The sequence below is a fragment of the Bos grunniens genome, chromosome X (genome assembly GCF_055505025.1).
Source record: "Bos grunniens cultivar Pamir isolate PY7600 chromosome X, Bosgru_T2T1.0, whole genome shotgun sequence".
Lineage (NCBI taxonomy): Eukaryota > Metazoa > Chordata > Mammalia > Artiodactyla > Bovidae > Bos > Bos grunniens.
The window spans coordinates 138,602,613-138,626,958 of record NC_141194.1 but is presented as its reverse complement, the minus strand read 5'-3'; the positions used below and the strand labels follow the sequence as shown (position 1 = coordinate 138,626,958).

Here is a 24,346-nt window from a genome sequence, read left to right as displayed (position 1 = left end):
TACAAAATCAGTTGTTTATAGGGGCTACTATAAAGTGGAAACAAATGCAAGTGCCTGGGGCCTGATTGAGGCAAACTACAAAAAAAGACCCATTCTATTTAAGGGGGACAAGCACCTAGGCAGGTCCAGCTGATTGCTGCCATGCAGAAATGAGAACACAATGTTGCCAGGTGTGCCGGTTCTTCAATAGAAAGTAACATTTGGATTTTGTGTAACTATTCTGAAAATGTTAAATAACTATGCAAGGCCAAGAAGCTGCTGCTGCTGCTGCTGCTGCTAAGTCGCTTCAGTCGTGTCCGACTCTGTGCGACCCCATAGACGGCAGCCCACCAGGCTCCCCCGTCCCTGGGATTCTCCAGGCAAGAACACTGGAGTGGGTTGCCATTTCCTTCTCCAATGCATGAAAGTGAAAAGTGAGAGTGAAGTCGCTCAGTCGTGTCCCACTCTTCGTGACTACATGGACTGCAGCCTACCAGGCTCCTCCATCCACGGGATTTTCCACCCAGGCAAGAGTACTGGAGTGGGGTGCCATTGCCATCTCCAAGGCCAAGAAGGTATGTCTAATAATCCACATTCTGCCTAAGGGCTGAAAATTTGCAACCTTGGGTTTAAATGTTAAGAGTTAGGTTACACATAAGAGACAGAGATGACAGACAGACCTGAAAATATATTAGGCCTCGCTGGAGTGGAGTATTAGAATAGGAATGTAGTATACTACAAATACAGATGGGTAGCAGAGAGTTAATTGTTAATATTCTTTGAAATCAAGAATCCAGGATCGAAGTGCAAGTAGATTGAGTTTCTCAAAACATAGAAGCAAGTCTCAATTTAGCAATGTCTGGCTCACTAAAGGACTCTCAAAAGATAGCTGAACTCAATATTAATGAATTGAAGACCATATATATCAATTTAAAACTGAGACTCTAAAGAATGGTTCTAAGTGGAAATTTTTCATAGACAGGAATTTTTAAAGATTAAACTAGGGGAAAAGGTTAAAAGCAAAGAAGTTAGTTGTGTTCCAGAGACCAAATGAAAGAGAGGTAAGATGAATTTGGACAAAGACGTTAGCAAAAACAAGTAACAGGAAATACAGAGAACAGGCAAAAAGGATTTTGCAACTAAAAATTATGAAACAGGAAAAGAAGACTTTGGAAGGAATTTAATCTGGGTCACATTCATATATTGTATTTTCTTAACTCTAACATGATCATTTTAATGTTTCTGAAATCAGGGTGATACTTACAAATCAATGTCATTTCTCTATGTACTTTTCTCAAAAAAAAATAAACAAAAAACAGTTCTAGAAAGCAACAATGAATCTTACAATTAACGACATCTCTGAATCATGGAAATGTGACATATGTAGCAGTTCTCCTTTCTGTATAATATAAATTAAAAAGGGAGCAAGGAGCAGCAGATTTGAAGTGGCCTAAAGGTAAGAGATCAGTCCTGGGTGTTCATTGGAAGGACTGATGCTAAAACTGAAACTCCAGTACTTTGGCCACCTCATGCGAAGAGTTGACTCATTGGAAAAGACCCTGATGCTGGGAAGGATTGGGGGCAGGAGGAAAAGGGGACGACAGAGGATGAGATAGCTGAATGGCATCACCTACTCGATGGACATAAGTGTGAGTAGACTCCGGGAGCTGGTGATGGACAGGGAGGCCTGGCGTGCTGCAATTCATGGGGTCACAAGGAGTCGGACACGACTGAGTGACTGAACTGATACTGATACTGAAAGGTAAATGATGCCAATCAGAAATGATGAGAACTCTAAATGAAAAGGAACAGCATAAAGACTTGACCAACCCTAGAAGGTATCCAACAGAAGACAGCCAGAATAGCTTAAAAAAAAGGAAAAGTCTACCAGTGCTTCACAAAGAGTCTATGCAAGAAGAGAGATGTATAAAACCACAGTGACAGCTGTCAATGACAGTGACTGGCCCATTCCTAGTGAAGATACAAGAGGTAGAGCTTTTTTTTTTTTTTTTTTAAGTAAGGGGACCAGGTGACAGCAAGAAGTTAAAAGCAAAAAGCAAAATGCCAACTAAAAGGAAGGTTATGGTGAAGAATAAAAAAAAGATTAAGAGTTTATCGTTCATCAGGGAAGACAGCTAGTTGTTAGGTAAAGGGATAGCTAGAATTAAAGAATAGGTAATATTTCTTTTATAATCTTCCTAATTTAAAAAAATCTACTAAATTCTTAAAAGCTCTCTCACAACTCTCATCTTCCCTTCTATGCTACTACGTAGAAAACAAGCACAAACTAACAAAACAGAAAAAGCACATAATCTGTCAGGAAATTACCTACCTGGCAACCTCAAATCCCTGCTTTGTAGCCAAAATAAACAGAGGACAAAATCCATACTCTAAAGTTCACTGCTTTATATGGAACAGGCTCTCAGACATTTCTCACTCAAACTGTAAACAGCCTTGGTTATCTATCCAGTTTCATAAAAGATTAGAAGCAGCAAATAATATTAGGAGGAAGGTAGAGAATGTAAGTACACTTGATGTCATTAAGAAGTGACAGCTAATACAGAAACAAGAAAATTGGCTATAAAAGATTCAAAAACTTCAATACTGCCATCTCAAACCATTAGCTGTAGAGGGCAAATCATGCTACATACCTCAATAATCCTAAGGCATCAGCAAACAATAACTTTTCAAATGATGATCTGAGTGCTCAAAAAAGATCATATTAAGTGTTCTGAACACTCTGTCCACTTAGATGGATAAAACATTTTTTAAAATTCATATAAGGTATAACTACTTTGAAAACAAAATTGCCTATTTTAAATTCCAAAACTAAAAGCACAGACCATATTTTTGGCTTTGAAAAACATGGGCAGTGATAGAGAAGCAAGAAACTTTAAGACAAAAAAAATCTCTGAACAACATGTCGGCATGAAAGGCAAAAAGATGAGAGAACACTAGCAGGCAAAAAGATCTACGTTTATGTATTGGCCATGTCAGGTAATATCTCTGTCACCCCCTTCATCTTAACCTCTAAAGAGTCTCAGTTTCTTCCCCTGTAAAATGCAGATACCACCACCACCTATAAGGTACTTTAAAAAAGTGATTAATTATCCAGAGAAGATGGGAATGAGTGGTGAAGAGAAAGCCAGATGTTTTTAAACACATCTTGATGCTTTAAAAAAGAAAAAAAAAAGGCATGACTAATCAGCAAGCTTAAAATGAAAACAGCTTAAAAATAACCATGAATCTTGTTTCACATCTTTACCCAAAGACCTGAGCATTATATTTAGGTGAAAAACTATAGTTGTGTCTTGCAAAAATGGATCTAGTTTCTTCAACATTATCATATCTCATTTTATATTTCTATCTTTAAATGAAAAAGAGGTGAGAGAACACTCACCTTGATTGAAAGTCTTCATTATCTGTGCTTGTCCGAGGACTTATGAGTAGATGACAAATTAAGGGAAAACAACTTTTCGGGGGGGCGGCGGGGGGGATTGTGTCTCGTCTTTTAGTCCAATCCCTCAGCCTACAGGCCTAACTGACTCTTACCAGCCTGGCACTCTCAGACTCTCCCAGCTCTGCTCACCTGCAGCATCATCTTGCCCTGCCATTCCCCATGCCCCCAGCCCAAGGGACTCTGTTTCCTTTCTTCCTCTTGGTGACAGAGCCAGAGGGACTTTAAATCCCTTGGTGGCATAAAACCACCTCAGTTACCAAAGAAGTTTAAAAAAACAATCAAGTCTCCCATTTCCATGTTTTATACATTTGAGAGGGTTAACTAGAGAGACTATTTAAAAGGTAGACCATTTTAAAAAGTCCTTAAGCATTTAGACACATATTACAAGGGTACAATTCTAAATAAGATCAGTATCAAAGTTTTCCATTATACTGATTAAAAAGATCTATAAGATGAAAAGGATATTGTTTCTTCTCTTCCTTTCCTCCTGAACTGTCCCGTTTCTCTTTCTTTTCTATCTTTTCTTTATCATGCCTGGACTCCTATAACGAATGGTAAATTAGTTGAGGAAGGGAAAACCAAATATAAAAATCAGCTTAAAATCCCTTTTCATCACCCACCAGCCATAAATTTTTCTTCAGACTTATTTAATATAACACCAAACGCACAAGCAAAACAAAACTGGACTTCATCAAAAGTAAAAACTTGTATACATCAAAGAACACTATCAAGAAAGTGAAAAGACAACCTACAGGACAAAATATTTGTATATACGTATCTCATAAGTGTCTAATATCAAGACTACATAAAGAATTCTTACAACTGGGCAAGAAAAAGACAAACAATACAATTTTTAAAATGGCCAAAGCATCTAAATAGATTTTTTCAAAAGATATACAAATGACCAACAAGTACATGAAAAGGTGCTCAACATCATTAGTCATTAAGAAAACACAAAAACAAAATGATAGTGAGATACTAATTCACACCCACTAGGATGGCTACAGTAAAAACAAATAGAACAGAAACGGAAAATAACAAGTGTTGGCAAGGATGTAGGGAAACTGGCACTCTCCTATATCGCTGGGAGAAATGTAAGCTGTGCAGCCACTATGGAAAACGGTTTGGTGGGCCCTCAAAAAGCTAAACATAGCATTACCATATAACCCAGATATTTCATTCCAGGGTATATACACAAGATCACTGAAAAAAGACATTCAAACAAACAATTCATAGTAGCACATAAATGTTCATAGCAGCACAATTGACAACAGCCAAAAAGTGGAAAACAGGACAAAAGTCCATCAAGTGATGAATGGATAAACAAGTATCATATATTCAAACAACGGAATGTTATTTAGCCATGAAAGGAAATGAAGTACTGATACATACACCACCATGAATAATCTCAAGAACATTACACTAAGTGAAGAAGTTAGAGACAAAAGGCCACATTATTATATAGTTCCACTTATAGGAAACAGCCAGAGTTTTTGATAAGCTCATAAAGAGTTCATAGAGATAGTAAGCAGATTCAGAGTTGTGAAAGGCTAAAAGGAGGGGGAAATGGGGAACGACTTGATGAGTATGTGGTTTCCCTTTGGGGTGATGAAAATGTTCTGGAACTAGACAGACGATGAGTGCAAAACACTGTAAATATATTAAATGCCACTGAATGATATACTTTAAAATGGTTAATTTTATGTTATATGAAATTTTACCTCAGTTTAAAATACTTATTTAAAAGGAGCAGCCTCCCTTTAAAAACCATCACCTTATAATTTTCAAAAACTGCTTTGAAGAACTATGAATATATGGCATATATGTTGATTAAATATAATGATGCTTTGTAAACACCTTAGTAATGACTTGCTTACTTTACGACAGATGCATGGGATATATTCTGAGTATTCTCCATTAGTATCTAAGAGAATGCACACTACACTTAATTTTAAAATCAAATATAAGATGTAAACATAAGTTTACTAGGAGAAAATGTTATAAAAGTGTGTTGAAAAATGAGAAAGACTTTATAACAGTGTAATGATCAGGGAGAATACATGTGACCATATTTTAATCTCATGACTAAAGAGAAACTGTAATAATTGTTGTCAGAGAAAAAAGAAAACACACTGAAACTCAATGATAAGAAGTAAGTGTGAGTGGAATGGAGAAGAAAGGAAATTCAGAAGTAATCTAATTCTACCCTCCCAGCAATTTGGGACTAAACTGCTTCAAGTTCTCCAAGAAAACCTGCCCTCCTCCAAAACCTCCTCTTCCCACCCCCAAATAATTAACAGAAAACTATTTGACTACCAAAAAAAAAAAACAAACCTCAATATTGGTTAAATTTTCTAATGGGAGATTTTCTAAGAAAATGTTTCATTGTTCCTTTTGTTCTCATAATTTACCTTTTTGCCACCAGAGGAGATTTTATCCATCTTTTCAGATTTAAATGAGTCGCCGCCTTTTTCTTTGCCTGAAGATTTTGACTTATTTTTTTCCTTGTCTTTCTCATTTGGATAAGGAGACTCACATGGACTTTCACTTTTGTGTTTTGAAACCCCCACTAAAATGATAAAAGAGAATCATGAAAGCCTTTTTCAATTCAGTTTGATGACTACTCGGAAAGTATTAATAAGTCTACCTACTTGTTCCATTTTCCTCTTTCCGCCTCTTGGTTAAGTCCGGTGGCACTTCTCGGTCATTGTTTGAGTGATCCTAGAACCAAGAATTGTGAACTACGTTGATTGAGAGTTTTTATTTTAAAGTACTACTTTTCTACAAGAAGAGCATAGCTAACTAGCATTGGAGAATATCTGCAGTAGTTTCACATACTTGGTAAAATGACATGATAGGCAAGAAGAGCTGGTAGAGATTATTAGGCTGAAGATCCTTATACTGTAGAAGATTCAAACACACTTTAGGGTGAAAATACCAGTTAAACACCAAATAATAGACTGTCATGCAACAAACCAGTACTTTAAATAAGACAACAGACACACTACCGTACATGATAATGAACTTTCCAAACTAGTTTTTAAAAAATTACAAACCCTTTTCCGCTCTTTCCTGTCCTTTTCATCTTTTTTTTCTCTTTCTCTGGATCTTTCCCTTGACTTGTCCAAATCTTTCTTGTCCATTTCTCTCTCCTTACTCTTGGACAGTGGTGGAGGAGTATGATTAATGTAGAGCTGTTAAATTAAGGCAATATTACTAAAGATTATTAGTTTTCCAGTATTGACATTTGCTCGATTGTTTATTTAACGAAAGACATTTGGTAGTAGACCCAAAGTCAAAATTGGTCAGCTGTATGGACTATGAGAGTTAAAATAAAAGGGCATGGCACAAATTATGCAAAGACTTCAATTCTTGACCTGGTAAATGTTTATCATTTAAACTCAACCAGTTCACTCCTCCCTCAACTGAGATTTTTATTAGTAAATTCACAAGCTACAGGTCCTTATATAGTTCTACTGTGAAGACCTATAGCCACCATCATTACAAGGGTTCATGTGTGAAAAATAGTTACTGGGCTTTCTCTACTATTAAAAAAAAAAAAAAAAAAAAAACTCTACACAATCATGGGAATTTTAAAAAGTTTTACCATTCACTGATAAGCAATTGATGACAGTGAGGAAAATATAATATAAAACCTAGCTATGACTTTACTAATAAGTCTTTTCTGCCTCAGTATAAATCATAAATAGATTATTCCTTAATCACCGTTAAAGGCTGCATATTCTCTACTTCTGAAAGCACTCCAGTTTCTGTCAAGTAATCACAATTGACTGTAAAATTTGTCTTGCGCTGAGCTGTGTTTAGTCGTTCAGTCGTCTCCGACTCTTTGTGACCCCATGGGTTGTAGTCCGCCAAGCTCTTCTGATCATGGGATTCTCCAGGCAAGAATACTGGAGTGGGTTGCCATGCCCTCCTCCAGGGGATGTTCCTGAGCCAGGGATCGAACCCAGGTCTCCCACATTGCAGGTGGATTCTTTACCATTTGAGCCACCAGGGAAGCTCAAAACTTGTCTTACTGGCTCTAAAAAGCTCAGAAAGCCATATTGTCCATTGAGGTTGATGAAACAGACTGAAAAATAATGAACCAATGTTCTCTTTTGCCTATTCTTTCTCCAGTGAAAGGCCCATAGGCCATAAAATAGCCAAAGATCAAGGATGTGTTAATTCTAAAGAAGAGGTAATCTTACTTATACAAGTTGTAAATATGGAAATCTATTAAAAAAGAAAATATTAAGGAAATAATCAGACACCTAACCTTGTAGCATTTATAACTGTGCTATAAGCTTACATTTAACTTAAGACATTAAAAATGATTAGGCAGGGTACTGAACATAACTCATTACATAACTACACAATTCTAGATATACCTTGAGAATGAAAAGAACAGTGAGTCAAAAGTCAGATATTTTTACACAAATCCTTTGGTATTCAAAGGAATACACAAAAAAAGACGGCCAACAGTTTGAGAATTAACACTTGTTTTTTAACACCACCAAATATTTTCAATTCAATTTGCTCAGAAATACTGCGATAGCAATGCATAAGTAGATTCTTTAAAAATTCAATGTATAAAAGTTGATGATCAACTGAAATAGACAAAATGTTTATTAATAACAAAGAGCAAGAGAATGAGAAACAATCATAAAAGTGCTTGTCCAAAAGGTACTCTTGCCAGGTACGTGCCCTAAATGACACTAAGATTTTCTAACTGAGGAGTTTATTCACACCTTAAGTCAATATTACTCATGAAACTGACAAGACAAAGAAAGCAATGTTATTGCAATACTCTTAGTGTAGTACTGCTTAGTTCTTCCAGTAAAATTTCTGTTTGTGATTATAAGTAAGTATGTGCACGCATGCACACGTGTGCACGCAGGCATGCACACACGCACACTCCTCCACAAGAATGAAATGTACCTAACTTGAATTCTGTATTGCAAGGAATTGGGAAACCTAGAAACTCTTAGTTTAGAAATGTACCAGTTCTATTCCTTCTTTCTATCCTTCTAAGAATAGTTGTGATGACAATACTCTTTTCTACAAAAACAGTCTCTCATTGCCTACAGAATAAAATGCATATTCCTTAGCTTGAGCAGTCCAAGCTCTTCACAAGCTTTGCACAATTCTATTCTACTATGGAGTAATCCAATGTACTCTAGGCTGTGGCTGCTGCTGCTCCCTAACACCCTGTACTTCCCAGCAGGTCTCTTCACTGGAACAGGTGTTCATTTTTATCTTAATCTCTTAAACTACTTTGACTTCAAAAGCCATCAGCACTTCAACATGCCCTCAACTCCACAAATCACTGTCCAGTGAACTCTTATTTTATATTAGCCTTTTTAGTGGCATGTATTCCTAATTAATATCATGTCATTTACTTTTGTCCATAACACAGTTTACAGGACAGCAGGGAAGCTAATTTCCCTTTTTCTACTTTGACATACTTCCCAGTGCCCTGGACACACAGTGAGTACTCAATACATATGACGATGGCCTGACATGTAGGCTCAGGTTTGGTTGTAGACCCTTGTTTTAAGATGATGAACAGAATTAAAAGCTGAAGTTTATTTTTTGAGGGGGGTTACTGCTCCACTCTGAAATTACAGAGAAGCTTGGTTTAAAGGAGCCTGCTATGCATACTTTATCCAATGTAAGTGCTAAGATTGCTAAATAAAAACACAATGGACCAAAACTAGAAACATGCCAACTGGAAACTGGGGGTAGAAGGTGAACTGACAGAAAAGATTTGGATACTAATTCATCTTGAAAAGCCAGGTCCATGTATTACTTTCACTATGGATTGAAAAATGAAAATAGCAACTATTTTTTAAAAAAAGAGGACCCTGGACAAAGTATAACTAAAAGATGAAACTAAAGCAGGGCAACATTTGTACATGTACAATAACAAAGTGACCTGAAAATATAGACACACATCTTTCAAATCCTCTATAAAGTAAAAGCTACCACAGGAACAGTGAGTTTATTTATAGATCATTCATATTAGAAAGCACTCAAAATCCAGAAAAAAAAAATTTTCTAAGACATTTATATGCTAGTAAACTTTCCTAGACACACAAAAAGCAACATCAACTACCATTCAGACTAGTGAACTTTGGATGCTTTAATATGTCCAAAGGCATAGAAGTTCATTTTAAATATTTACTGAACATCTAATCATACTGTCAGGCACTAAGGATCTGAAAAGTGGTATGTATGAGTCACAATTTTTACAAGTATATTCATATGCCATTTCTAAATGTTCCAACTGAATATGGAATAAATCTATGAGTTTTAAATGCCCACAAAATCACTATCTTTTTTTTAAGGGGAACAGGATCACCCTTGAATCACTGTAATTTAAAAAATAAGACAAACACACAAAAGAAGTTAAGAACGCTTTCAACTACTATTGAAATATGGGTGCTAGGAATCAAGGAACTATTTTTTTGCAACTTTATTTTCATGGTGGTAAGAATACTTGAGGAACCTTAATTTTAGTACAAGTTCTGGTACTAACAAGTTATATGCCACTGGGAAAAGATCAGAAACTTTAGGCTGTTATTTGTTAAAAAAAGACACTGCTACTTGCCCTTCCTGCCTCACAACATCTATGATGAGTATGAAATGAGATAACATATGCTTATCTCATATGTTTTATTTTCAAAAGGCTTTCACAAAATGCAAGGAACCATAATCTTCATCATTGATTTAAAAATCCAGTTAAGTGTAACAGCAGGTTTCCAACTGCTTCAAAATATGTTCCAGGAAATATTCACAAGGTAACATTGTAAACCCATGAATTTAAAACAGCCCACACAAGCCACTGACGGTTAAGACTGACATACATACACAATCCCACTCTGGTTATAAAAATCTACTATACTGGAATACATAATCGATATAGCAAAATTTTTACTTTAAAAGAAACCATTCACATTTGATTAATACAGTATATTCTAAAAACAATGCTACAATTTCAGGACAGGCATATTGGCTAATCTAAGCTGTTAAAAATTAGTGCTTACTTGCCCAATATCCACAGACATTTCAATTTAAAGCTATAGTTCTAAAAGTGGTTAGTACTGTCAACTGGCTTTGTTCCCAAGATATAATTTTTTTTACTGGTCCACCAGTAAGGAATCATACTTAGCAGATATAAGAGGAGGCAAAGTAGAAAACCAAAGTGAAACAGGGTACAAATTTTATAATAATAAAGACAAAATAACATGAACATTGGACAATTCAACTATAATCATGAAATGAATGAACTCTGTAATAAGATACACAAACTGCACATTATTTTTAGTAGCAGAATATTCAAGAATAGGCAAGAATTAATACTGACATGTAAACACAACCATTGAGTTGAATATTCCCCTCCAAGAGAATGATTAGCTTACATTAACCATATTTTTTGATAATATGCCACAACTACCAAAAAGGTAGCTCGGCAGAAGTGACATAAAATGGGTTGACGTTTATGGGTTGAGATGGGCTCGGTTTTTAGAAGAGTTATGTGAATGCATCAGATATATCTTTTGGTCTTCTGGGTTATCTAAAAAAATTAGAAAACAGTCTGACAGATTTGTTTTGAGAAATTAAATAAGCCTACTCCCCCTTAAAAAAACCAACTCCCTCCGCATTATCTTAAACTTATTTTCAGATTTTGAAGCATAAAAGGATAAGGCATTAACAGCAAGCAAGGAGAGATTATAGGAAGGTTGCCACATTACATACATTTTGTAACAATTTCACTTAAAGGGATCATCCCCATTGTCATCCACTGTTTCAGTTTGTGATAGGTATTTTTAAAGGTTATTCCACTAGCTTACTGAATTTATTAGAGTGAGGGTATACTAAACAAATGAAGTAACGAATTTTTCTTTGTTTTACTTAGGCATGATGATTTTAAAAGACTCAAACCTTTGCTGAAGACTCCTTGAGTTCGATGAGACTGTCCTGTAGAAAATGAATGGAGATGACAGGTGAGCTGGCATAGTTCTCAGAACCCAGAGGAACTTTGGGAAGTATGGCTGTAACCTGGAAATAAACCATCTACTTCTTGTGAGGATAAATCTCGTGATGTCATTATTATATGAATATCAACAGTTAAAAAAAAAACTATGTAATGGAATTGTAATGTTTAAAAAAAACTCAATTATATGTACTCATTGTAACAAATAAAAATCTTTTTCTGCTCAGAATTTAAAAATAAATGTCAATGCCACATTTTTTTCAGAATACTGTATTTAAGCTACAGGTAACATTAAGCTTAAGAAAGCAAAATATTTTTTCCCCATAAAAAAGTTTAAGATAGTGGAGATCACAACATTGTCTTATATTTTCATACTTTTTCTTTAATAGAGAGGTTTCAATCTTTACTTGTGACTCTATCATAAACATACACAAATTTTATTCTAGGCAGAAAACTCAGTGGCATTACATTAACAAGAAAACAAAATATATTCTATAAAAGAGTAATTAACTCTTTTCTTTTTGCAAAGTGCCTCTAATTGTAAATCTCATACCTCCCACAAAAAAAAAAAAAAAAAAAAGACGTTAAAAAAAAAAAAGAAAATGAAATTACGGTATTCAACCACAGTGCTCTTGATGAAGAATTAGTTAACTTACAGGTTTAAAAGTTCAACGTACTGCAAATTCAAAGATTCCATGAAATTAGATGACTTTAGAATTAAAATTAAATATGGAGCAAGGAATGGCTACCCTGAGTCTTCAAGAAGGCTACACCCACGATTTTGTGCTGCAGTTGAATGCCTGGGGTTTCTCTTTGCTGGGTGGTAGGATTGGATGCCACATCTGCAAGGTTCAACTTGTTGGGAACCCAATGGGTATAAACAAACCTCCAAGGGAAGATACAACAGAAGCTGCATGCTCACTGAATATACACAACTACAGGAGAACTGATCACCAAGGAGACTTTAAAATGGAACTCCTTTCAAGACTCCTTCTTAGAAGGCACACATCGGTGTGATGCTCATCAAGAAGCTTGATGAATTCAGAGGTATCTTGTTTATCTTGTATCATCCAGGAAGTCTTCAGTGATATATATTCTTCAATATTTATGCCGGAAAATAGGCTTCATTCTGCTGCAAAGATTCATTTGCTTGTAGCTACCATTGCACTCCAAAAAAAGACTGCTTAAAGCAGTGAGGCACTTCTGGGAAAAATTTCTCTTGCACTTTGAAACACTACAAAATTAGTGCTAGGTCCTTGAAGTTTTAATATTCTTATAAGAAAAATACTTGATAGGAAAAAAATATCAGTCCATCAATATGTAAAAAAAAAATCATTTTCTAATGCAATATAAAACCTCCAGTGGCTCCAGTGAATACTTGGCACAAGACTTGAAGGAAGTCAGGACATGTATTCCAAACAGGTGAGCCTAACATGGACGCTGCCTTCCTCAGGCTATACTAACCTTTACTGTTGAGGAATGTGATGGAGAAGGATGGGTATCAATTTTGCGACGTTTCTGTTCTGTTGGGATGAAAAGAAATAGTCACAATTAAGGTATGTTTCCACTTTTCCCAAACACTTAAAAAAAAAACACCAACTTCTAAGATTCTTAAGTATTAGTTTCTCCCTTTAAATTACACCAAAGGTAAACAAGTAAAAAGAAAGACAAACTTAAACTTGCCCCTTTCAGGCTCTGTAATATCTGATCGGGGAACAGGTGATTTCAAGGACCCAGAAACTGGTGTTTTCTCTCCTCCTTTAACATTTTCCTTTGATTTCATTTCCTTTGCTATATCTCGTTCTCTGGATGGCTCCTTCTCTCTTTCCTTTTCTTGAGTTGACTTTGATTCTACATTCGGGACAGTGGTCTTGAATTTCTCATCTTTAGCTTTTTCTTCCTTCTTGAATTTTTCTTTCTCTTTGTCAGATTTAGGTGTTCTTTCCTTTGTCTCTCTTGCTTTTTCATCTTTATTTGGCCGTTCTTCCTTTGGTTTTTCTTTACCATCTTTACCAAGTACTCGGGCCTCTGGAGTAGTAGCTGGAGTCTTTTCTTTTTTCTCTTTTTCTTTCTCTTTTCCTTTTTCTTTGTCGTTTTCTTTAACAGTTTTGCTGCTTAAGAAGGAAAACATGAGATTTTAAGACAAAATGGCCATAAAATATATTCAGTTATAAATCATAAAGCCTTTTTTTTTTTTTTTTACTAACTTCAAAAATTTCAGAACTAAGAGTAACCCTTTGAAAACTAAAGGACAACTTTAAGACAAAAGGGAAGTACTTCTTTATCCAATAAATAATAACCAAATTCACAAACAGTAGATTAAGAAAGAGTAATTAAAGTGATGCTGGGCCTTTTTGTATATGTTCATAACCTTTGAGAATTAAAAGTAACAAAAACTATCCCATAAGACAACCCAGGGTGCTATGATCAGGAACTGGATCACTTAGTTGGATGGATCATTGGTCTAAATCAGTGTATGCTTCTCTCATATTAATTATTCTTACCTAGACTGTCCACAGCAAACACCCAATCATAAAAAAATTTTTTCAACTTCAACACATACATTCCCCTGCATATTCCAGTAGAGGAAACAAAGGCAGTTTCAACATTATAAAAAATGTGAGGAAGGTAAGCATATCATCAAATAGCAGTATATAGAAAATTTTTAAGTTCAACATAAATGAGTTTAATAGTATTCAACTATCATCCTCTTTCATTCATGTCTAGTGAGGTTGGTTAATCATATAAGAATTCAGAATTTTGGTCCAGAGCACAGTGTTCCTACCTGTTAGAGCCACTATTTCCATTACTTGAATTCCCTTTTGGTGTGGCACTAGAAGCTTTATTAACAGCTTTCACACCACACTGAGATCTCTCCCTTGATTTATCTGAAATAAAGGTAAAGCTTTATTTGACAAGCCCCAAGATGTAAATAAGTTACAATTTCACAGCAAAATGATTAAAGACTAGATAGAAAGAAACAAAGGAATGATCACTTCTTGGCAGTAACATACTCCTACTCAGGAAACAAAAAAGTAACACTAAGCCAGCATTTTACTTGTCATGGGATACAAAACATATCAGTTTCCTGGAGCAAAATGTATTACTTATAAATTCATACAAATAATAAGCATACCAGTGTCCTCGGTACTGCTTTCGTCTGACTTAGATACACTTCCGATCGACGATGAAGAAGGCCCACCACCAGGCCCATTTTGTACACTGGCAACTGCATTCCTCGGAGGGGGGTCTTTGTGATGAAACTCATTTTCAGGTATCATGTATGACTTTCTACTTTTCAACTGCCCAGAGTAGCTGAAAGTCGCACAAAGTGTTTAAATATACAAATACAAATCAAAAGGCACAAACATGGGGTTTAAAAGAATAAAATTAGCAAGTTATTCACTCTGATACTTGGTTCCAAAGAATAAAATAATATTAACTTTCAGTAAGTTCCTAAAGGTCTTTATGGAGAGCCTAGATGCTTTCTTAAAAATAAAAACCTCAATGTAAACTAATCCTTCAACTAAAATGCCTTTTTTCCACGACTGAAGAGCTGATAATTCAACTAATGATAAAACTGCATTTCCTTCAAGCCAAAATATGTTATGTATGACTTTTGAAACTATCATCCAGTACAGACCGGAAGCTAGTAATCAGAAGTGACAACTCTCACCAGCCTGTGGGAACATGATCGCATAATCTCCCATAATCTCCTGAAGTAAGGCAGAAGATAAACTTCAACACTGTAAAACATTTTAGAGTCTTCAGAATCCTTCTGTAATCTAGTCTCATAAATCACATTAAAGTATAATTCTGTTACCCCATAGCCAATGCATATAGATCTGGCCTCTTCTCTTTTTCCTCTTGGCAGATTTTATGCACTCTTCTTTCCAATGCCTGACCCAGATTCAAAACTTTTGGGTACCAAGGAAGTATTTTTGTTAGCACAATCAAGATATTCCTGATGTGAGTATATTCGCCTGTTTCAAGGCAATGTACCGAGGCCTACAACAAACATTTTAAGATCTGTTGTTATAAAAGCGTCAGGATGAAGGAGGAAAAAACACCTTTGAGAAGTACACATTTTTTCTTACCTTGGTTAGTTTGTAATGCCATTTGTGTACAACATGTCGAAAATTTTCATAGTCTAATTGATCAGCTTTATTTCCACCATCAAATCCAGTTGCTCGTAATATAGTAAGGAATCCTGGATAATTTCCACATTCCTAAGGGAGAAAATAGGCTGTCACTTTTAAAGAAAGATTCTGTCCTCCAAAACAGCAGAAGCTGAAACTGAAGTAGACTAGATTAATGATTCCATGGGAAAATATGACGTGTATCTAAATTATAGGTAGTTTTCACAGAAAGATTGTTGATTCAGTGACATTAACTTGAAATATTAGTTTGAGATAGGATAAAAATATAGCACTTTTTAATAATGAATGAACTGTGCTTAAATTTTAAACATTGTTTTACAACTGTATCTTGAACTCAGCTTCCCTTTTAAAACCAAACAACCCAGAACTTACTGGAAGTGGTCATTATATACATGGTAAATGGGTAAAATTTAATAGTCTTTGTTTCTCATACCTTTTCATATGTGGCTCTATCACTGTGCCACCTGGTCACAGTCTCTAACATGCAGCAAAGGAATCTCCCATATCGACTAGCTTCATTTTCAGTACAGCTTGCGACTGTGTAAATTATATCAGAGAAAACCTACAGAAAACAATGTGTGAAATGTGAAGACAGATCAAGTTCAAAATATTAAAAGACCATGTAATACCAATCATAATAAACTAAACAGGTAGGTTTAGTCTAAATGCATCATCCCCTCTTATCACAATTCCAAGACCTTTAAAGATTTTGGCTTTTGTGAAAAAATAGTACATTTATAAAGCAACAATAACAACAACAACAAAAACCCACTTTTATGAAGAAAGCTGATTTACAATGACAAAAGAAAAAAAATATCATTGTTATTACATCATAACTTTTTAACAGACTTAGCCATAGATATTAATGGGGTTACAGGGAGCAGTTAAGCAGGGTTAAGCAGAAGCAAGGCTGACAGAAACTAGAAATAGGCAGCTAAGAGGCTGTAACATAAATCAGATTTTTAAACCATAAAATGCAGTAATTTATTATTAAGAAAAAAGCCAGATGCAAAAATCTGTGAATGTGACCATACTAAAAAGTGTCCCGGCTTTTATATACGTGCAAAAGTGTAAGCTTTTTTGTTGTTTTTTGAGGGGTGAAGGTTAAGAATGCATAAACTCAAATGTAGAGTTAATGGATTAACAAGGGGGTGCTTATTATATATACCAGGCACTAATCAAAGTGCTTTTGTGTGTAATGACTCATTTAATCCTCACAACAATCTTATGAATCAGGTACTATTATCCCGTTTTACAGATAGAAAACTGAGGCACAGAGAGATTAAAAAACTTGCCAAAGATCATATAGCTAGAAAGGAGCAGAGCTAGGATTCAAGTTCAGGCACTTGGCTCTTGAGCTCATACTTTTAACTACACACAAATAATACCTCCACAGATTATAATGTTTAGCTATCTTTGTGTGAGACTTTTTTTAAAGGTTGCAATAAAAAGAACTTACTCGATCATAGCAAAGAAGTGTGGAAAAATTTGGAGTTTTCTGTTGATGTACCAATTCAACAAAACGAGCACAGTAAACAGCATCAATTGCTGAAAAAATACATCGAGGAAATATACACAGCTGTAGAAATTTTGTGATGGTCTCATTTTTGGTAGATTCTAAAAATAAGGGAAGAATATATTAAGTGGTAAACTTCTTCCTCAAGTGCCTCAAGGTCACTAAACATGACAACATTAACTTTAGTGTAGAGAATGCTATAAAACCACAAACTATTTATAGTTTGTAACCAAAAGGTCATGCCTGGGATAAGACTTTCATTTTCACTCTGTGGACATTTTTCTACCTATAATTTCTCCAGAAATAAGATTTTATACATACGAATTGAATGATAAGCTGCCAATATGATCAATTAATTTCATCACAAACTAAATCTGTTCTTTCAGTGAACATGTGAAGTCAACTCTGCATTAATGAATAACCAAAGAATGGGATGGGCTTCCCTTGTAGCTCAGTTGGTAAGGAATCTGTCTGCAATGCAGGAGACTCGAATTTGATCCCTGGGTCAGGAAGATCCCCTGGAGAAGAAAATGGCAACCCACTCAGTGTTCTTGCCTGGAGATTCCCATGGACAGAAGAGCATGGTGGGCTACAGTCCATGGGCTCGCAGAGTCGGAGACAACTTAGCAACTAAACCAAACAATGGGATAGTGAACACTGAGTTGAAATACAAACATAATACACTTCAGTACCTCCAAAGTTATAAACCTCTGCTTTTTTAATGTTAAGTGGCAGAAATGTAACAATTCCAACAACTTACTTGCTAAAAGCCAGTTGTCCTTTTCCAGTTTCAGTCTCTGCAGAACTCGCTGTACATGTTCCATCTGTTTCTTTTCTTCTTCAAGAAGCTTGTCCTGAAGGGCAGTACATCGCTCCTTCTCTTTTTTCTTTTTATTTGGAGGCTACAAAGTATAAGTTAGATACTTTTCTAACTATAGGCACATTACTTCTCCTTCTTTTAATTAAAAAATGTAAGGAGATAAATGCCAGTGTTTTATACTAATTACTTCAACAGGGATGTTTAGGAGTCCACTTGGATGTGCTTTCACCTCCAATCAATAAAGTCAGTCTTTGTACCCTACCAAAATAGGCTACCTTCTCAACAGGGGTACTTTTAGTCTGAGTCATAGAGTCATCTTGGATCCCTCCTTCTCTGTTTCAACATTCTAATTGCTTACAAGTCCCTTGCATTCCCACTACCTCCATCATAGTCTATGCTCTCAGTACCTCATAATGAATTACCCAAAAGCCACCTAGGTGGTCTACTGCCCCATGCCAATCCCTTGGCCTACCAAATGAATCCTTCATACCACTGTTATGAGCAAGCTTTTTAAAGTACCATTTTTACCATTATTGCTTCCCTGCTCAGGAATCTAAAATAGCTCTGAATTTGATCAAGCCTTCCTTTCTAACTTTCATTGCTCTACAGCACTGGGCACCATCCTAATCATTCAAATTTATCACTATAGTACAAATGGTCTCTTTAAACCTTAGATTACTTCACACCTTCGCTGAAGCTCTAGAGTCGCCAATTTGCCTCCATATTTCTAAATCTAACCTATCTTCAAGGCCTATTCAGTTTAAGACTCACCTCTTCAATAAAGTTTTCTCCTAAAGAATTCTCCTCTGGGGAATTCCCATTCTTCATGCAATTAGTAACACAGACCATTTTAAGTTGCTAGCACAGCATTCAGTAGAAACGCAAACTTGAATACCTTATGATTGATCATAACCTCCATGCACTCACCAAACCCCTGCCCCCACTCATGGAGAGATCATTTCTAAACCCACTTAGAAAAACATTATAAAATAACAAGATAGAAACCTGAGCTACTATAATTCCAAGATACAGAAAGTGTTGAATTAATACCATGAAGTTATTCTTCTTGAGCTACTAGAACAAAAACCTACCATTTCCTGATTGTCATCAATTGCTTTCATCTGGATTTTAAGTTTATTGACTTCCCGTTCATAGCTGGTATGTGGAACTGCAAGGTCATACATTGTCAATGACCAGAATGTAGCATAGAATTGAGGACTGATGTCATCCCAGACTTTGGAAACGTGTAAGGAAACCACTGCTTCATGAACAGGAGCCATCACCATTTCACATGATGTGATGTACTTATGGACTTTATGCTGCTGTTTACTTCCCTTCTCTGATTTTTTAAGTTCGTCATACTTTGACTGGAGATAAAAAAGTAAAAACACATACATACAATATTTATACCAATGACTTTCATAGTATAAAAACCTAGGTTCCCTTGAATGGATACACATATATATCTATGGCTGAATCCCTTCACTGTCCACCTGAAACTATCACAACATTGTTAACTGGCCATACTCCAGTAAAAAATAAAAAGTTACCAAAAAAAAACCTAGGTCCCCTTTTCAAGAATCAGAAAATAACCAATCAAAAATGTTGCAGGAAATCTAATTTCTTACCAACAACATTAAAGATAAATCATCCCTGGAAGCTGTTTCAATATTTAGTCCTATGATCTTACTAGGAGCTTTTCAGAAGATTCCTATTGCACAAGTTCCTGCTGAGTAAGTGAATAGGGTATGTGAGCCCCTTGACCGTTTCCTCCACTATACTCTTGCTGCTGCATCAAGGACTGAACAGGTGGGGTTTCCACTCCTGCTTTTGAAATATTCAAGGGAACCAAGTAGATGGTCTTAACACTAGGAACTAAGCAGGACAGCAAACCAAGACAGAATGTTTTATCACTACATGTAGCCCCTGTCATCTGTTATGATCTGTCAATTAAGAAGCTGGATTAACACAAAGAAAGGTTATGAGAACATTACCATAAGACTGCTAAGTAGGAGAACCAACTGTCCAGATCTCCCTGTGATTGAGAGGTTTCCAAGGATGCAAGACTGTAGTGCTGAAACTGGGAAAGTCTTGAGCAAACAAGGACCTACGGGTAATCCTATTGCTAAGCCAAATAAGATTTTCTCTGAATGACTACGGTATACTGAAGTTTAAAGCATATGGGAACTGACTTCCTAAAGCTTATTTTTTGGCTTGATTGGTTTGGGGGAGAGTCGGGATTAATTGTATGAAAAAAAGAATCTGTTAGTACAACAGAAGGGACCACATATTATCAATAGTTCATAAAATATATGCCAAGCATAAAAAAGAAAACAATACAAAGTAGAGTTGTTGCTACTGTCTCATGTCCTTCAGTTTAAGACGAAAGAGCTCTCATCCAGAAAACTGTCTGGGTTAGGCATCATCCCTGAAGATGAACCTAAGATGACATCTAAAACTAGCTGCTTCTTTATGCTAGAAAAGCACCTAAATCATTCAGTTTTTGCTAAACATGGAACCCAGAACTAGAAGGTCAGAAGTCAAAGGTCCTACTTCCAATTCTGCATCATGACAAGCAGAGTCTTGGCTCCTTACAATCCGGCTGCTGTTCCCACTGAGTGCTGCCATACTCTAGGCTCATTGGCTTGAAGGCACACCAAGTGCTCTTTGTTTCACAGGATATCTCAAGCAGAATAGAGAATCATACAATTATTTTAGAAGTGGGAAAAATTATCTCTTGTTATCCCCATTTTAGAGAGCACACTGATAACTACTGAGGCTACACATGACAAACCTATAAATAAAAAGAACATTACTTAGGAGAGAGGTCCCAATTACACCAGAAACCTGAGAGAATAGCAGCTGTGATAAGAAAGACTTTAAAATTTTTGATCCTACTGAAGTCCTATTGAAGTTAACTAATATGAACCTATGTGTGCAGAATGATATCTGCTGAGGTTCTAACAAAACAGAATAAAACAGTGCTGAAATTACCTGCATAAGATAGCTTATCTACCTGATTTGGTCATATTTAGAATATGAACTAGAGGGAAAGCCTTTCCTTGAGACCAGTGTTGCAAGGTGGGTCTCAACGATTAAAACCAGTATTCTTGCCTGGGAAATCCCATGGACAGAGGACCCTGGCATGCTGCAGTCCAAGGGGTGGCAAAGAGTCAGACAAGACTTAGTGAATAAACAATAACAACATGAGAATGTTATATGGTAGCCCTAGTCTCCCTAATCCTTTCATTCTGAATCTGTGACTTCTATTGCCAGGCACCCTCCTGGTTCCTATCTAGCTGAAAATAAAACAGGCTCAATCAGAAAAGATGGCTATACTTCATATTTGTTGAGGACAAATACTTCCTTGCCTAAAGTCAGTCTAACCCCTCTTCAAGCTCATATCTTCAGTCAAATTGATAAGTTTAACAGTTCTACAAAGTCACCTGAGGAACTAGACCTACGGAATAGAACTGATACTCACTGTTATTGCTGTTTTTTCTGGCTGTGCCTCATGGCATATGGGATCTTAGTTCCCCAACCAGCAACTGAATCCATGCCCCCTGCACTGCAAGCAGAGCCCTAACCACTGGACTGCCAGGAAGTCTCTGCTGTACCTCTAATTACTCTTTAACACTCTAACAATCTGAGCAGTATTTGGTTGGCTTAATTATTCCCAGGAGAGTCTGCAAGTAATCACTTTATGGAAGGGACCCAGCTGCCCTCTAATACTCATACTCTCTCATCAAAGGTTCTTCAAGGGGCTTCTCTGGCAGTCCAGTGGTTGGGACTTCACCTTTCCAATACAGAGCATGCAGGTATGGTCCCTGGTTTGGGAACGAAGATCCCACATGCTTCTCGGCATGGCCAAAAAACAAAATAGGTATTTTTAAGAGTGAGGGGTGGGGGGCGGTTCTCCAAGAGGGGCTTTTGCAAGAGGCAAAGTAAGGATCCCAAGGGAAGCTTGGCTGCCCAATCCTGTGCAACCAAGGTTGCCGAGGAATTCCCTTTCCAGGGGGTGGTATGTGGCCTACCTCTGACTTGGTTGTACAGCCACCTCTGTAGTTCTGAACTGTTTTCCTCTCAACCCTGAGAGGGGAATGACATTTCTTTGTTTAGATATTTTTATCTCTTAAGCAATATTTTCTACAGACTATGGAAAAAGTAGCTGTTGGTATGAATGATCTGCTCCATTTTCTGACCTGGAAATGCTTAGCCAACATCAAGCAACCAAGTTTTCCTCTTTGCTAGGGTTCAATATCACTGATTAGTGTGTTCACTTCTCAGTATAGTACACAGTAGGTCAGAACTTCTGAGATGAAGCAATTCTACCACCTCAGTCCCTCAAGAAATCAGGTCCTCTGTTGTATAGCTGAGACTGATATACTGGGGGTGGAGCAACAACACAAAATATACCTACACAAAGACAATATAAATTTTCTGGATTGAGAAGAGTCTGAAGGAGAAGCAACAACCCAATCTTACTCCCTTATTGTCTTTTTCCCTCTAGAGAGTAAAGCACAGTATTGCAAGCAATAGTTGAATCAATTAACATTTAGTTAGTTGTTAGAAGTTAAGTGTGAGACTGTAGCAGTTGATATGTAAACACTAATAGCTAGGTTTACAACTAAATAGGTTGATCAAATGATCAGTTAGATCCCAAATTTCTCAGCATGTTTTGCCAAACTCTAATATACAGCCCTGTATCCCTACTGGAACAAAGAAGGGATCCTAGTTAAAGAGAGGGGAACCAAGATCTTGCCTCAAATATGTAATGAAAGCCTTGCATAGTACAGACTTAAAAACAACAGATAAACAGAAGGGCCAGAATCCAAGCCTACACAAAAATGAAGAACATGCTTAGACTCTAGTCAGAGTGGAGAAGACCACAGTTTCCAAACAGAGGACTGACCATGGCCATGAGGAAAAAGGACAAGTAAATTCCTATTAGAGGTAATGGCTTTGAAGGGAAGAGTCCAGGTGGCAGATAGACAAGAAGAGGAAGGGCTTTCTCCTCTTACCCCACATCCTTACTTGATTTTCAGTACAGTCACTAAAGAGAGAACCTACTTGGGGGGACTCTAGTTTGCTTTTTGTTGTTGTTTGTTTTCATTTGTTTTTTATGTAGGTGGAGAGAAATAAAACAGGAACCATGAATATACCTTTCCTAGAAGTTACACAACAGAGAGTGCAGGAGTATTTACAATGTTTGGGGGTGGTTAAGTCTTTCAGTCTTTTCTTCCAAGGCAGTATGTGTAATAGCAAGTCAACTATCTGACAAGGATAACTGTCACTAAGGAAACTCACTAGGGGTGTTTCTCAGAATGATATGCCACATTCATCTGCATCAGAATCATCTAGTCTTATTTAAAAAAAAAAAAGCAAAAATTCTCTGGTAGCATTCAAATTTCTAAATCAGAATTTATGGACATGGGGTTAAGTTTTTAAGATGCTTCCCTGGTGGTTCTCTAATAATTTCCTGATGATCTGCACTAATGTTTAAAAACTATAGTTCTAGAGGATCTATAAGATATCAACTTGGACAACTGGTAGTGTAGTAACAGTAAAATTATAGAAGTAGAAGGACTTTCCTTTTTAAAAGGGTTATGTTCATTGACCACTGCTCAGAGCTGAATACTAACAAAAGAGCAACTCTCTAATAACCTATGTCAAACTACGCACTTACAAATAAAACAGTTAAGAAGTAATGTGGAATCATTCTTGAAATGGCAGCAAAAATACTTATACTTACCGAAATATGGTGTGCATACATTGGCCTAGACAGGAAAAATGCTGCATCATGAGGTGTGTGAAATTCATTACAGAGCACATCAATTGAAGGCACTCGCTTTATATAATCTTCTGTGCTTAGATTAGATGCTAAAAACCCACCAAACTGTACCAGGGTATCATGACACTAAATTTAAAAAATAAGACAAAAAACACAAATGTGCTAACATTTTATTAAACCAACGTAATGTTTTCCAAAATGACTAAGATGTTCTTTTTAACAATATTTTGATTAACAATTAAGAATTCAAATATTACTACTTGAAAGAACTTTGGAGATAATCCACAAACTTAATCATATAACCATATTACAAAAAATACACTCAGGTCCTGAAAAGTTGACTAATTTGAGAATTTTTTTAATATAAATTTATTTATTTTAATTGGAGGCTAATTACTTTACAATATTGTATTGGTTTTGCCATACATCGACATGAATCCGCCACAGGTGTTTTGATAGTCGACCAGGGTCTCAAGTTCACCACTTTTAGTGGTAAAATATATTTACCTAAATTTTATAGAACAATATTATGTATATACAAGTCAATTCTCTTGGCCCTTAAAAGTAGAAAATTTTATAAAACACGTGTGATTTTTTTATTACCTTGTAATATGGTGATAGTTA

The 24,346-nt window shown here is 36.1% G+C and overlaps 1 protein-coding gene across 27 annotated transcripts in view; it reads right to left on the bottom strand.

Moving 5' to 3' along the window:
- THOC2 (THO complex subunit 2) overlaps nt 1-24,346 on the bottom strand; it is a 118,575-nt gene that overhangs the window by 5,425 nt on the left and 88,804 nt on the right. For 7 of the 27 annotated variants that reach the window (XM_086388173.1, XM_086388175.1, XM_086388179.1 and 4 more), the window contains 17 exons: nt 23,684-23,848; nt 19,023-19,298; nt 17,872-18,013; nt 17,055-17,212; nt 16,029-16,157; nt 15,533-15,664; nt 15,259-15,443; nt 14,572-14,750; nt 14,221-14,323; nt 13,119-13,549; nt 12,900-12,958; nt 11,384-11,515; nt 6,496-6,633; nt 6,091-6,160; nt 5,851-6,008; nt 3,905-3,981; nt 3,380-3,425 (listed from right to left, as the gene is read on the bottom strand). In XM_086388173.1, coding sequence (XP_086244299.1) covers nt 3,398-3,425; nt 3,905-3,981; nt 5,851-6,008; nt 6,091-6,160; nt 6,496-6,633; nt 11,384-11,515; nt 12,900-12,958; nt 13,119-13,549; nt 14,221-14,323; nt 14,572-14,750; nt 15,259-15,443; nt 15,533-15,664; nt 16,029-16,157; nt 17,055-17,212; nt 17,872-18,013; nt 19,023-19,298; nt 23,684-23,848 — 2,562 coding nt within the window. In that variant the 3' untranslated portion in view covers nt 3,380-3,397. Of the gene's footprint in view, nt 1-3,379; nt 3,426-3,742; nt 3,982-5,850; nt 6,009-6,090; nt 6,161-6,495; nt 6,634-9,869; nt 11,016-11,383; nt 11,516-12,091; nt 12,959-13,118; nt 13,550-14,220; nt 14,324-14,571; nt 14,751-15,258; nt 15,444-15,532; nt 15,665-16,028; nt 16,158-17,054; nt 17,213-17,871; nt 18,014-19,022; nt 19,299-23,683; nt 23,849-24,346 lie in introns of those variants that run through there. The other 20 variants (XM_086388184.1, XM_086388185.1, XM_086388187.1 and 17 more) reach the window with 14 other exon arrangements.